The 16,158-nt window shown below is 31.7% G+C and overlaps 1 protein-coding gene across 1 annotated transcript in view; it reads right to left on the bottom strand.

Annotated features, from left to right (window-relative positions):
• The window catches only part of LOC145239994 (IgGFc-binding protein-like), a 266,786-nt gene that overhangs the window by 45,437 nt on the left and 205,191 nt on the right, over nucleotides 1-16,158 (bottom strand). Inside the window, exons 53-55 of the mRNA XM_080103577.1 lie at nucleotides 15,309-15,492; nucleotides 6,486-6,596; nucleotides 1,347-1,457 (exon numbers count right to left, since the gene is read on the bottom strand). Coding sequence (XP_079959703.1) covers nucleotides 1,347-1,457; nucleotides 6,486-6,596; nucleotides 15,309-15,492 — 406 coding nt within the window. The remainder of the gene's footprint in view (nucleotides 1-1,346; nucleotides 1,458-6,485; nucleotides 6,597-15,308; nucleotides 15,493-16,158) is intronic.

The following is a 16,158-nucleotide window of genomic DNA, read 5'->3' as shown; positions in this document are numbered from 1 at the left end:
TATTTCCGAAATTAAGTTATAAACGTTAATTAAATGAGTATATATATTAAACAATATATAGTTTTTTATAGTCGATATAACATAGATCTAAGTTATTATAAGTATAATGTTGTTTTAACTCACATTCTACCAATTAAGCATTAGGCTTATATATTTAGAAAAACTTATCAATAAATTATTAACTACTTGTTGCATCAAATTCATTTTTAAATCAATATATCGCGCCTAGCTTATATAAATACATTTTAATATCATGATTATTCCCATCTATATTTAATTATTCTATATTATTTGTTATTTTTATTCAATTGTTTATCTATTTATTATTGTATTTATTATTTATTTATTTTTCTACTAATCCATAAATTACCTTACTTAACAAACTTAACTTTACCATCAATAAACATTATAATTCATCTAAGTAATAATATCATTATATATTTCAACCCCCCCCCCTGTACTAATTTAAGATTTGATTCTTTCTCCACTTCTAATTGAATAATGTTGATTTGCTAAACTTTTATGTTTTTTAATTCGTATATCGGGCACATGGACTTTTAGTGACTGAGAGAGTGGCTCTCGTCAGCAAGACATTGCAATCATATATATATATATATATATGTATATATATATATATATATATATATATATATATATATATATATATATATATATACTAGCGTGGATGCCCGGCGTTGCCCGGGTATTTGGAGGTGTGTGTTGAGCAAAAGAAAAAAAAAAGCGGTCAATTTTTAAAAAATTTGACCCCTATTATGACCCCTTAAAATTTATTGTTTTGGGCTACAAATTAAGTTATTAAGTTAGATCCATGTCTAATAAATCTATATCTAAAATTTCAAGTGCGTAGACCAAAAATTGTCGGAGGAGTTTGCCAGAGTTCTCAAAGGAAAGATCGTTTAACTTTGACCTTTTAATCGCGAAAATTCTGGCCAACAACCGATCACATCGATTTTCCCAAATCTCAGTACCCTGTATATCAAATTTCGAGTCTGTAGACTAAAAATTGACAGAGTTATTGTGTATGGAAATGTACACAGACACACAGACATACAGGCACTTTCACTTTTATAGATATATAGATTGCTTCCCTATAGTCATATATCAAGAGATAAAAATAAATGTATTGATTGTCCGAATTTTATAATGCATTTTAGGGTATATGAATTACTTCCTGTTTAAATATATATTGACAGTAAACAATTATTTTACATTTTAGAATTACAAGTTTTCAATAAAAAATATGCCAAGAGAGTAAATAGATTGGAGCAGATAAACACGTGATATTTAATGTATACTTTCGATTACATGATAAAGCAAATAGTTACCTTTTTCACAATCTTTTCCCATAAACCCTTTCTTGCAAGTACATGTGTATTTTTGTCCGTTTCTTTTGCAAGTTCCACCATTTTTACAAGGTGTCAATCCGCAGGGCTCAACTTTAAATAAATATAAAAAGGCAAATATTTATAAAAATCACGATATGACAAAGTATTGAGATTTTGATGGATGCGTTGTTAGGTAAATATGTATTATATTTCCGATTCCAATATAATTACTGATTCTGTTCTAAACTTACAATTCCGATACAATTAGTGATTTCTATTCCGATTCTTTATAAATTTCGCATAATAGGTCTATCTCTTTATATATAAAAGGTCTATCTTTTTATATATAAAAGTGAACGTGTCTGTGTCTGAGTGTCCGTGCGTCTGTGTACATTTCCATGCGCAATACCTCTGTCAATTTTTAGTCTACAGACTCGAAATTTGATATACAGGGTACTGAGATTTGGGAAAATCAACGTAATCGGTTTTCGGAAAGAAATTTGGCGATTAAGGGGTCAAAGTTCAACGATTTGACCTTTGGGAACTCTACCAAATTCCTCCGACAATTTTGGGTCTAAACACTTGAAATTCTACATATAGGTTCCTTGGACATGGATCTAACTTAATAAGTTAAGCCCAAAACAATAAATTTTAAGGGGTCGTAATAGGGGTCAAATTTAAGAAAAATCGACCTTTTTTTTTGCTCAGCATACACCTCCTAACACCCGGGCAACGCCGGGCAACCATTGCTAGTATATATATATATATATATATATATATATATATATATATATATAGAACAAATAGTTAATAAAACATGTTAAAAACACTTTGTAAAAGAGTTAAAAACATATTTAATTTTAAAAAGGAAACACTAAGAAAGTTGATAGTCCTTAATCCGCGGAGTTTCGAAGAAATACTTTCCTTCTCATCAGAGGGTAGGATTTAGCAAAATGCGGGATCGGATTTTGCTTGCAAAAGTATTTATTTAATGGAACTACAAGTAAGTCAGAGATCTTACTTAATAACAAAAATTGAAGAAGAGGGAATATGGTGAAGAAAAAAAAGGGATTTCACATAGTCTGGTGAAGGGTAAAGTATCCAATGACGGTAAAAGAGCTTATTTGCATCTTCCTTTACACGTTACGTTGATTAATTTCGTATTAGTTGTTTCAGTTTTCTCGTGGGATGATCATTTTTATTAATTATAACTATTACGTGTAATTATATTCATGCAGATATTCTACATGACTTATACTTACGTAATATTTGCATTAAAAAGTTTATAGTAAGCACAAAGCTCTTTCTGTATATATTTATGTATGCGTATATATTGTGTCAGGTCATGCCATATGCTACTGGTACCATGTAACCCAGTACTACCTGTCTCATGGTCGGGTCACCGGCGACTAAACTGGTTCCCCCACTAGACTATTTTGGTGAGGAAGGCGGTTAGTCTCCCTGAACGATTAAAAACAAGACTTTTCAAAGGACGAATGGACGCTTTTTCGGGGTCAACGGCCAACCGTGTATACTTGCGTGTATGTATATATGTGTTGGGGTGGAGAGGGCTCCCGTAAGCCGTGGTGAAGGCAACCTTTCTAGGAGAAGCAAATCTCTGATTAAAAACAAAAATAAAGCGGGAGACCAGTACCCGCATTAAGCTTGTTTGCAGTTTAACTTGTTGCTGGCTGTCTTGTTCTTGCTTGTTGCTGGATCTCAACATTTCGAACCGAGGGAGAGATTTACCTGTCGTACAAAGCTAAGACTCTGTAACATTATCTGTATATAGATACTCCCTCAGGCATTTGGACTCATGGATTTAAGTGTCCGAGGGAGTGACACTCGTCTGGCAAGACGTAGCAATCATCATGCGTATATATATATATATATATATATATATATATATATATATATATATATTTGTTTATAAAATTTTGCCTACAAAACTCCTCTGTCAGTTTTTTGTCCACATACATGAAACTTAATATATAGGGTAATCGGACCCTAGCGAAATGTTATATTTAGGTTTAGCCTGAGAAAATCAACGTAAAAGTGCGCAATTTAAAACAAAAGAGAATTTGCCAGGTTAAGGTCGATCAATGGCATTACGAATATGCATGCGTAACGTAATAGCTATTGATTCATGTTTTCATTTTTATCCTTACAGAAAGCAGGTCTTCATAGCTCAATCATAAACGTCAAAGGAAAAAGTAAATGTACTGATTTTTATTACTAGTTAAATTAAAATCGGTAGATGATCCTCTACAGTTGTATTTTTTGTTTACAAAATATTTTCACATTTAACATATGTTCATACGGCAAACCGGAAAAAATAACATCTCTATAGTTAAATATTTAGAGACTTATACAGAATCGGAATCGAAATCAGTAATTGTATCAGGATCGGGATTTTAGTACGGAATCGGTAAAAGAATGTGAATCGGGAAAAAGTAATTGCGGACAAATATTGACAGAATCGAAAAAAAATATTCGCTAAAGTGGACATTGCAAACATGACAACGTAAAAGCAGCGTTCCGAAAGCTAAGTTTCCTATTTTCATTGCATTGTTATGGTGACTGAACTCATGCATTCACGATCTGAAAGTTTCATTTCTCTGTTGCAGGTATTGACGGTGTAGGACTCTAAGAAAGCAACCCGAATCTTGGACGTGCATGAGCGGTAGGAATTCTTGGCGAACGTGCATTAACAATGGTTGTAGCTATGTAGAAAAGTAAATCCTGGCACACAAAATGTTGCTTGTTGTAATGATACTCCCTTTTCGAAAGGCTTTACGTTTGGATCGACCATTTTATATTTGATAAAGTGATGCAATTCGGTTTCAGACTACATTGTTTTTAAGTGAGAGTTTGTATTTTTAAAAGTACAGTTTTTAAGTAAAACATTTTGAAAGAAATTGCGGCAAAGTATATAATGAAACTGTTGTAGATTGAAGAGGACAGCTACCGGTTTGCTTGAATCGAACTCAGTATCAAAAAGTTAAAATGAATATATGTTGTCATTTAGATACGATTCCAGGAATGCAGTGGAATTATCCATAGTAGTTAGAAATAACGTTAAAACAAAGTAAGGTTACAAAAATAAGAAGCAAGAAAATTAAGGAATATCCTTTGTGTCGCTATGGTACATGTTGGAAGAATATTACGTACATGTGCATGGGATACACATATACGTAATATTCTTCTAACATACTGAGTTCGATTCAAGCAAACCGGTAGCTGTCCCCTTCAATCTACAACAGTTTCATTATATACTTTGACGCAATTTCTTACAAATGTTTTATATAAAAACTGTACTTTTAAAAATACAGACTCTTAAAACCATGCACGTTCGCCACGTTTGCTTTCTTAGAGTCCTACACCGTCAATATCTGCAACACAGAGATGAAACTTTCAGATCGTGAATGCACAAATAAAAAATATAAAATCAATGTATACAGTTAAGTTAGAGTTCGAAAACAGAACCAGAGAGTTGGCAGTTGAGAGAGGAGCAAGAGTTCGCCTGAGCTTCTTCAGGAAGCGAAGGGGGAGGAGGAGACAAAATTACACGTCATCGGATTCTCATCATTCCCATCAGCAGCTAGAAATAAATATCTTCGTATTGTTATGTAAACCTTTGTCTTTGTTTGTCATCAACCGCAAGGTAATGTGTTTTCGTCTTCATTGTCTTGTATAATGAACGTTATAAGAAACCGCTTACTGTTTATGCTATCCCTCTCATCAATAATGTATCTCCATTCGTGTTAAAAAGAATTGTTCATCTCTTGACTCTTCACCTATATCCGCTCTATTATAAATGTGAACTTCCAAGTCGCTGTGTAATCCGTCATGTAAACCCCTATCAAATAAAACAACTAGATATTCCTTGTCGCAATCTTTGCCAATAAATCTTTTCTTGCATTCCCACGTATATTTTCGTAGGTTCCACTATTTTTACAAGGTTTTAATCCACAGGGATCAACATTAAAGGAATGTCTAAATATAAATATTTATCAAAATCATGTTTTCTATTTCTTTCTGAAAAAATATACATTTCGTTAATGACTTGAAATAAATATCGGCTTTACATAGCTGTCAACAAGTGTGATGCCAATCGTTTTCGGGCAATGATTTGAAAAATGGTTAAAACTCTAAAAATACACACACATTTACTCACACATACATATCAAATAGGGTATTAAATAAAGCCCCCAGACAATCACAAATAGTCAATGTACATGTCTATATTTAGATGATTGATGTGCATTATATTTCAATGAGAATATCCACAAAACTTACTAAATAGCAAAAGGGAAATAGCAACTAACTGTAGAAGTAGATTAAAATCCATGTTAAATTAACTATATAGATAACAAATAAATAACTGAGATAATGTAAATAAAACAAATAGATATAAACACATAAATATACATGTACGCACACACACACACACACACAAACACAAACACACACAAACACAAACACACACACATATATATATATATCAGGTTTATAAGAAAGTTCTTAACTTTTAATATATATCAGGTTCATATGAAAGTGTTTAACTTTTAAATTCAGATGAACGTATCTCGGCCAATCCAAAAATATTTTGATCGCAATAAGCACCATCAGGCACAGATTTTAATTTAAACTGTTAGATAGAGTTATAAATGCCCCTTAAAATGATATATAAAGTTTTTGTTTGTTTGCTTTTGTTTTACGGCATATCAACCCTTTTCAGTTTATTTAAAGCGGAATCCGATGATTTTGAAAAACATTTTTAATAGAGTATATTTGTTTTTTTTTTAAGTAGTTTTCTGTTTAATCCATAGTTGAGACCCTAACAGGTACTACCACTCCGAGTCAGTGGACCTGGGAGCAATGGCAATTAAAGGGTGGCTCCACACTCCCCACACCTCGCAAGCTGGGGCTTCACAATCGGATATAGTTTAAGGTCATATCCAGTACCAGCTATATAAAGGAAAGATATTCTAACGAACACATATTTGAAAATAAATCATTTGAAATCCAAATTAAAAATTACGCAAGATTTTTCTTTGTTGATTTTTTCAGTAAAAATTTGCAAGACCTTAAAAAAATTGTCAGACTTGTTAAAAATGTATATAATGAAACACTTACATATTTCACAATCTTTCCCAATAAATCCTTTCTTGCAGTTACATGCGTAGTTTTGGTCATCTTTTTTGCAGGTTCCGCCATTTTGACAAGGTTTAATTTCACAAGGATCAACTTCAAATAAATAGAAATATTAAAATATTTATCAAAATCAAGTTTTTCTTTTAAGTCAAAATATCGTTTAATACTTTAAAATAAATACTGCGTTTACTCTTTTTTACCCGAAACAACGCGTATTGCAACTTGGACATAGGGAGCTATATTTTGGGATCATGTTTATCAGGAGACCGTGGGGAGCTATGTAACAAGGTACTTCTTCACTTACGTTACAATTAAAATTCTGCATCACACTAGAGTTAGGGATGCACAACATAGGGAGGGAATTCCAATGTAGTAACCGAGAGAAGAAAATATTAGAATAGAAGTGTTTTCGGTATCTGAGGATCTAAATATTGAAAGGGTGGGGTTTGCTACTCGTCACGTTGGTCGGCGGCAGTATGTACGTCGATTGGTTTACAAGTGCTATCACGTCATCAAAATGCGTTCGATTAAAATATTGGCAATGAAAAATAATTTTGTATATATTTTCCGAAATCTATTTTGAACTCTATCAAGGCAGAACAAGTCTTTCTAGCTGATCCTGCCCAGATGTGGCAACAGTATTCCATCCCTGGACGTACGTTCTTAATATCACTCTTCACATCTGTTTTATAATATAAACTTTCACATTTGTTTAATAGTATCACTTTTTACATCTGTTATAGAATATGCGATTCGATATCTGTTGCAAAATATCCACATCTTTTGTATGGTACTATATATTTTATATCTGTTGAATAGCATCACGTTTTACATCTGTTGCACATAATTACATTATATATCTGCTGCATACTATTTCTTTTCACGTCTGTTGTACGATATTATTTTTCGCATCTGTTACATGCTATTACACTTGATATATATGTTACATGCTATCACTTTCACACTTGTTATATAATAACATTTTTCGTGATATCACTTTTCGTGATATCACTTTTCGTGATATCACTTTTCGCATCTGTTGAAATTCTGAATCATGATTAAAAATAAAATGTTATTACTCACCTGGATTTTTGCCTACAACAGAAAAAAACAAAGAATAGTTACATGTTTGTTATTGTTTGCAAACAACGACATACGCGTATTCTATCAGGGAAATGGTTTAGAACCGTGTATATCATATATCGCAATAAACGTTGAGTTTTAAAAATATAAATGCCTTATTGGGTGTAAAAAGTAGGTCAATTCCTGTACATGTGTCGTATTTAACATAAAGTAATACTTGGGTCGATGTATCCAATAACATTTTGAAGATTTTAGGGTACGCCTACCAATTTATAGGAGATGGGGAATTAACGTCTCTCTTCAACAGAGCTGACGCAGTTATAGAACTGTAACAGGAAGTCTAATTCAAATTCAAACTTAAACCAATAAATTTAGCACAAGTGGAGACGTTACTAACTGTAGTGTTTAATGGAGATAAAAAAACCCTCATGCTCTTTATCCGCATCTTCATTCCAGTGTTTCATCGTCCACGGAGCCGTCCGTTGCGAAGTCTAATACCGCCTTATAACATACCTTAGGATTTTTGGATTTATTTTTTCAATTCCGGCTAGATTTTCCTCAATATTATTTAATCTCTCTAGTATCGAACCGTCTGATGATTAATTAATGAATCTCACGTAATACTAGCTTTCAATTCTCTTCAAATTCATAAAAATCAATGCTCTTCAAATTCATTAAAAAACAATAAAACAAGACTACCTCAAGTGCCATACAAAGAATATACATTACAGAATACATTAGAGCAGTCCAGTAGTCGTCCAATATTTCATTGAAATTCGTAGTTGTTGACGCATGTACAAGGTGCCTTTAACAAGTTTCCAGACGGTTTACTATGGGCACTTTTATTGATAGTACACACATGAAACTGTCCCCTTCGAAGTAATCTCCTCCGGATGCAATACAAATGATGTACCGTTCCAACAACTTCTTGAAGGAAGTCCTCTTGTGTAAGTATGTTCATGACTCCCGTCACATCCTCTTTCATCTTCTCAATTATATCATTACAAAAGTGACTAAGGTTTTCCTTTAGCTTAGGGAATAAACAAAAGTCACAGGGGACAAGATTCGGGCTATAGAGAGGGTGAGAGAGTTTCAAAAAGTCTGTGGTAAGGATGAAGTTATGGACTGATCTATTCGCGCAAATCTCACGAATAATTGTGCGTACAGTTCCCGCACTGACATCAAATTATACACTTATTGTCTCTATAGACAAACGACGGTCCTTATCCATGAAATTCTTTATTTGGCCAATCAACCCTCGTGTTCTGACTTCCTTACTCCTCCCACACCTCACAGACAGTCTGCCTTCTTTGAATCGTTGAGCCAATCTAAAACTGGTGCTCGAGTCATGCGAGATGGTCCAAAAGCAGTCTGAAGCATTCCATACGTTTCTATGACATTTTTTTTTCATTGCATATCATTCTTCTTAAGTGTCCTCACATCCAAATTGCATTTCTGAAATTCACCGGCTGTGACAATCAGGCTTTAGTAGGGTGTATCCCAATTCCTGTTGTAGCTGTTTATTTGAAACTAAAATCATAAAAATTGGTCAGTCATCTGATAACGTGTATAGCAGTAATATATTGAATTTTCTAAGATTTAAGACAATTTTAAATGTTTGTACAAAAAGTCTGGAAACTAATTGAAGTCACCTCGTACAACATATGAAGCCCATTTCAATGGCTAAAGATCGTGGTTGAGAAAGTAGTCCACATCAGATTCAATCGAAAGTGAGTAACTGGTAATTTCGGATCATGCCAACACAGTAATAGGGCAGGTAATAATGGCTATTGATTAGATAACCGACGGCACTCAAACGAGAAATACTAAAGATTTTTGCTATTCTAGTATGAAAATCAGGCAGAGCATGACTCCACTTGATGTAAGAAGATAACATTTTTAAAGATATCTACTTCAAGGTCAACAAACCGGCCAACGATAAGTGTTGGATGGATAAATGATTCTGACTCAGAAAACAGCAATTATCTCCCTTTTGTCAGAAACATCACTCATGAAATGTGAGGACTAAAACACAAGTAACGAAGCAGCCGCAAGTAAACCAATGATTGACCTTTTAATCTCCTTATGTTTTCTCATAACCAGAATAAATTTTTTACACATAGTGATCTTACACTATTGTTCAATGTTTTCGGAATTCTTTCAAATTATATATAATTACCATCGTGAAAAGAGTTGTGTTTGAAGGCTATATCAATGCGGTTCGTAAGAAACACCGTGGACACGGGTTAGTATATAAAACAATAATGACAATGTTCACAGAAATCTTCAATTATTTTCAATTATATTAAGTTTATCTGCCAGCATAATGCGTCGTATAAGATGGTAGGTATGGATGCCCCTGATTTCGAGAGTAGTATCTCTTCTTCAAAAAATTCAACCAGTCTTTTATTTTGTTATTTATTTCTGTATTTCCGGAACTCATTGTCGCAGACTGGCTGTCAAATCAATTTATATGATGCGAGTTTTGATGGATATTAAGCATTGTTATCGAATTATTGAGTCTTTTTATTTAATGTATACAAGTAATTAATTTAACTACAACGTCCTTCTCATAATTACCATTATACACTACTATAAATGTCGTACTCATTTTGCCAGAAGAGTAAATAGTTAATCTTTAAGACTATCATAGTGATATTGTAGATCAAAATTAGATCACCGTGTATACGACAAAGGAAACTGGTTAAGGGATTCTCACTATTATTTACTGATAACGCTGGTATTATATTTTGTACACAACGTTGTTCAATGTTTTCAGAATTCATTAAAAATGACACTAAAATAATTACATAAATTATCTTGATTTACCATCGTGAAAAAGTTGTGTTTGAAGGCTATATAAATACGGTTCGTAAGAAACACCGTGGACACGGGTTAGTATATAAAACAATAATGACAATGTTCACAGAAGTCTTCAATTATTTTCAATTATATTAAGTTTATCTGCTAGCATAATGAGTCGTACAAGATGGTAGGTGTGGATGCCCCTGATTTCAGGAAAAATGTTCAGGAAACGTTCACGACTAATATTCACGCTAATATTCACACAAAATTGAAATTAAAACAATATTAACTTACAAACTTAACTAAAGCATGGACATGATATAACTGATGCCGTTTTCTTTAATATTTATATAAATATCGTAATTCGCTTCCGTCGTTATCATCCTTTGCTTACCTACAAATGTGAGTGGAATATTCCGACACATTTGATTAACTAAATTGGTGTCGGTGCAAAACATAAACCTAGCCATATTCTGATTGGCTGAGAAAAACGCATGGCAGCAATCTCGCTAACCAACGAAAACGTTAAAACAATATGGCGGATATATCTTACAATTCAAACGTAATTTTCCATAAAAAACAACCGTCAAATTTACATTAAAAACATTGAGTTACAATTTACAGATGTTAAAACGTTTATTTATAAAAACTTAATTTTACGCTTCCATTTTTTTTACTTAACATATATATTCCTGTACCCACCCTCGAAATAAAAATGGACTATTCTCGTTTACATTAATATACACAAAGTTTTGTCAACTGAGATATTCAGAATCTGTTAAATCTGAACAAAGTCTCCATACAAAAATATTGTCGTATTATGTAATATAAATATTATAATTCTTTGTGAAAAGTAAAAGATCGATGAAATTTTAATAAATGTATACAATAAGATTTGATTTTAGCATAATAAATAAAACTTCACTAAAGCATCATAGCTTTCGTTTCTTGTATGTCTCAATTTTTAGATATGTTATATACCTACTCTGGAACCGGTAAAATCAATTCCCCGTACAAAACTGCTTTGTAACCGATTGTATGTCCTCTTAAGAAATTAAAATAAATTTCTGAAATGTAAAAAAAGTTATTCTAATTTTGTTTGACCTTTGAATGAAAATGTTGACCTTGGGGAATCGGATCTGGCCATACGAAATCAAATATAATAGCAACAGGGCTTGGAATAAATGTTATGTAGATATATGGGTCAACGTAAAAAAACATATTAAGGTAGAGTTACTGGTATTTGATCCAATTTCATAGTGAATCCAAATAATGGTAATCTATATAAATGAACTAGCAGTGACACCCGGCAATGTCTAGGAACATAAATAACAAAATACAACAGTTAAAAAAAAAAAAAAGATTTAACGTTTTTTTTTTGTTTTTCGTATTATTTAGATTCATTGGACTACAATTCTCATCTTGAGTGTGATTTTCACAACGTTTCGGTCGATGTAACCTCCGACCTTCTTCTCGTGTATCTTGTCAAACTCGGTGGTTAGAGTACTTGGAAAAAGCAATTGTAAAAGTGAACCTTCTTCTGAAGGTTAAGTGATGCGGCACTATATCTCAGTGTCACGGTTGCTAACACACTCTTCAGCATGGCTGAGTGGTGATTTGGCCATAATTGTAGAGATACACTGAAATGCAATCCCAGAATTCCTTTTCTTGATCGGCCTCTTTTTCGTCCGGACACATGGGGTGAGCACGCATGTTGATGTCTCTCCGTGAACGAGAGGGGCCGACCCCCTCTCCCTCAGAACTAGTTAAGCATAATTAGTTTAATAATTGTAGGATATGCAAAGTGTAAATTGTTTTTGTAATATATAATATATAGTGTATACATAATGTAAAATAAATAGTTAATTATATTTCACATATATTGCGATTGTGTCGTGTTGTGTGTTTTCTTGTGTTTGCCATGTGTGCTTCCAATTAAACAACGAAGCGGCCCAGAGGATGAAGAAAGAAAATTCCAACCAGAATGCCACCAGGATGAAGAAGTCATCTTGAGAAAATGAAAGAGCCACACCCACATCCAACATCCCAGGTATGATTTTCTTCTTACAGGCCCTAATGACTGGCCATCTTCACATCTTCATGAGATCGTTTCTAAGACATTTAGTGTAACACGTGAAACCAGTCACACGCCAGTGACCGGCTGATTTATAACACGATCAGCCGGACACTGGAAATTGCTTTCTTCATCCTCTGGACAGCTTCCTTGTTTAATAGAGGTTGTCTGAACGAAAAAGAGGCCGGTCAAGAAAGGGAATTCTGGGATTGCATTTCTGTGTATTTCTACGCTCATGGCCAAATCACCACCCGGCCATGCTGTAGAGTATGTTAGCATCCGTGGCACGGAGATATAGTGCCACAGATAAATCCTCAGTGTAGGCGACCGAAAAATACAATTGCGAATTTCTTAGTACCTCTATCTAGTCATGGCTGACGGAACAAGAGCACCCTACTCTCGTGAAGTAAATAAAGGGTTCCGCTCGAAATTCCGTCCAAATTCCAGAGTTCGACAGAAACATTCCCGAGTTCTACAAGATACACCATAAGAAGGTCAGAGGTTACATCAACGGAAACGTTGTAAAAATGTCACTCAAGATGAGAACAGAAGTTCGATGAATCCAAAAAATACGATTAAAATAAAGATATAATCATACTAAACCTAACGTCTAGAATACTTATTGGAATTTTGATAAAAATCTGTTAAAATATTTTTTGTATTAACAAAACCATTTCTAAAATTAAGCACCTTTCGGAAGAAAACAAAAGTCAGGGAATGAAATTCAATGCAAATCTGAAATATTTAAATTTATCTATTTTTCACATTCGTCACCCTAAACTAAAATTTAAAATGATGTAAAAATTTATACATTAATGTTGTAAAGATATTAAAAATATCAGAAAGGATCTCTGCTCCTTCTAATCATTTCACACATAAATGCAAAGAATATTAAACATTAAAACTCTTCAAGACTTGCAATTAATTGCATCTTTTCGAATGGTGAGGAGAAGCAAGATAACAAATAGGTGCGTTTTCTTTGTTTAAATTACCTTCAAGATAAAATTTAATTATAAAAATAAAAATAATATAAAATTAAAAATAGATAATATATATATAAAAATAAAAGCAGGTATGATATTATAACATTATGGAAAAAAGGGACAGAATACCTGTGCCCATTTTAGTAAATTCTCAACGTTTTATCCCTATTTGCGGGGGACTTCTTTAAGAGAATAAAAAGGATGAATGTGGATAATAAAATATGGCAAAGATGAGAGAAAGATCCTATGAAAAATTACATATTTATATATTTTATGTACATATAGGAGAAGTGATTAAAAATGTAAGTGAGGAAGGCGTTTGTAAAACGTAAGTGGGGAAACGTAAGTAAAAAAATGAAAATTATTAGCATAATGTGGATAATAAAATATGTCAAAGATGAGAGGGGGATCCTATGAAAAGTTACATATTTATATATTTTATGTACATATAGGAGAAGTGATTAAAAATGTAAGTGAGGAAGGCGTTTGTAAAACGTAAGTGGGGAAACGTAAGTAAAAAATTGAAAATTATTAGCATAATGTGGATAATAAAATATGTCAAAGATGAGAGGGGGATCCTATGAAAAGTTACATATTTATATATTTTATGTACATATAGGAGAAGTGATTAAAAATGTAAGTGAGGAAGGCGTTTGTAAAACGTAAGTGGGGAAACGTAAGTAAAAAAAATGAAAATTATTAGCATAATGTGGATAATAAAATATGTCAAAGATGAGAGGGGGATCCTATGAAAAGTTACATATTTATATATTTTATGTACATATAGGAGAAGTGATTAAAAATGTAAGTGAGGAAGGCGTTTGTAAAACGTAAGTGGGGAAACGTAAGTAAAAAAAATGAAAATTATTAACATAAGTGGGGAAATATATTTAAGACGAAACTAATCAGGTTCCAAATCTATGTACCAATGATGGAAGCGATAGGTGTATTTTTGAGGAATTTTTGACACCCTAACACGAAAATGCGAATAAAATATAAAAAACTCGTAATTTCTCTTTTAAAAGTGGGTTCTTTATTTTCTTTATGGAATATACTTCCAAAATAAACTATTAAAGTTGTATAAAAAAAATATTATTTTTTTTTATTAAAAATAAGTAATGAAATCAATTGAATTTAACGAGTTAAGTATTTTTCAATTTTTAAACTTCAAAAATCTATCAAAATTTTTCTGTTGATACGATATTTTCAGAGTCAATGTGAAATTTTATGCTCTTTCCAATAAACCAAATATAATATTTTATACAAACATTTTTTTTAATTCGCGCCCCCATTTTTAAATGTCTATTAAAAAGTAAATAATTAATTTACCACCAAAGTTTTATATATCACAAATTAAAGATAAAAGATCAATAAATAATATATTCAAATTTAAAACAAAAATAAAAAAAAAACTGTTTTTAGAAATTTACCTTTAAAGTCCGAAGTTTAAAAACTTTTTTTTTTTTAAATGAAACCTTGGTCCTTGCTCCTTCAATTGAAAAAAACAAATTATGGTTTGAATGACACTTTTCGAGTAGCTAAAAGCTTGGAAAGACAGGGGGTCGAAATATTCAATATATTTCACGCATTCGTAAGGTTACTTTCTGACACAATTAGGGAAGCGATTAAAAATGTATGTACATAAAAGAAACAAATATCTCCTCTCGTGTTTGGTATATTTTATTTTCCTCAATCATCCTTATTATTCTCCTGAGGAAGTCCCCCGAAAATTGACACGAATACTCGATTAAATATTAAAATAACAAATGAGATAGGGTAGTATAATAGTTCTAATATGGAATCTTTAAAACAAATTACTCAATGTAAAGAATTTAAAACATACGAAAAGCAATTGAATACCTTTTGATACGCATTTCCCGCTTTCAAGAATAAATCCCTTCTTACAGACACAACCACGAACTCCATTTTCAAGACCGCATTCACTATTGGCTCCACACGGTTTCATCTTTTCGGTTTTGATTTTACCGTTGAGTTGGCAAGTTATTTTCGATTGGCATTTTGAATCGGTAAAAACTTCGTTCAGCTGATATAGAAAGAGATCAGACAGGTCATAATATGAATCATAAAAACAAATGGAAATTCTGTAAATATATTTGAGGACATAAAACAACATAAAGATTGAATAAAGAAATTTCTGCTATTTTTGTATCAATTGAGATACATAATTATATTTGATTTTATACAAATAGAAATAGTTTTAAATAAGCTACATAAAAAAGATAATTCGCAATAGCAACGATATGTTAAAAAATAAATTTTCCTAAAAGAATAGATATAATGATATTTATAAGGATTTGTTATTTAATTAAATGTACAGCATAATTATCATTTATATATATATATATATATATATATATATATAAGAATTGATATAATGATATATTAATTATATATATAATATATAATGATATATTAATTATATATATAATATATAATGATATATTAATTAAATTTACAGCATAATTATCATTTTATATATATATATAAGAATTGATATGATGATATATTAATTATATATATAATATATAATGATATATTAATTATATATATATAATATAATGATATATTAATTAAATGTACAGCATAATTATCATATATATATATATATATATATATATATAAGAATTGATATAATGATATTTATAAGGATTTGTTATTTAATTAAATATACAGCATGGTCACGTTGACA

The sequence above is a fragment of the Euprymna scolopes genome, chromosome 19 (assembly GCF_053919585.1).
Source record: "Euprymna scolopes isolate OS-2025 chromosome 19, ASM5391958v1, whole genome shotgun sequence".
NCBI lineage: Eukaryota > Metazoa > Mollusca > Cephalopoda > Sepiida > Sepiolidae > Euprymna > Euprymna scolopes.
The sequence above is the reverse complement of the archived record's forward strand: the minus strand, read 5'-3'. Positions and strand labels throughout refer to the sequence as shown.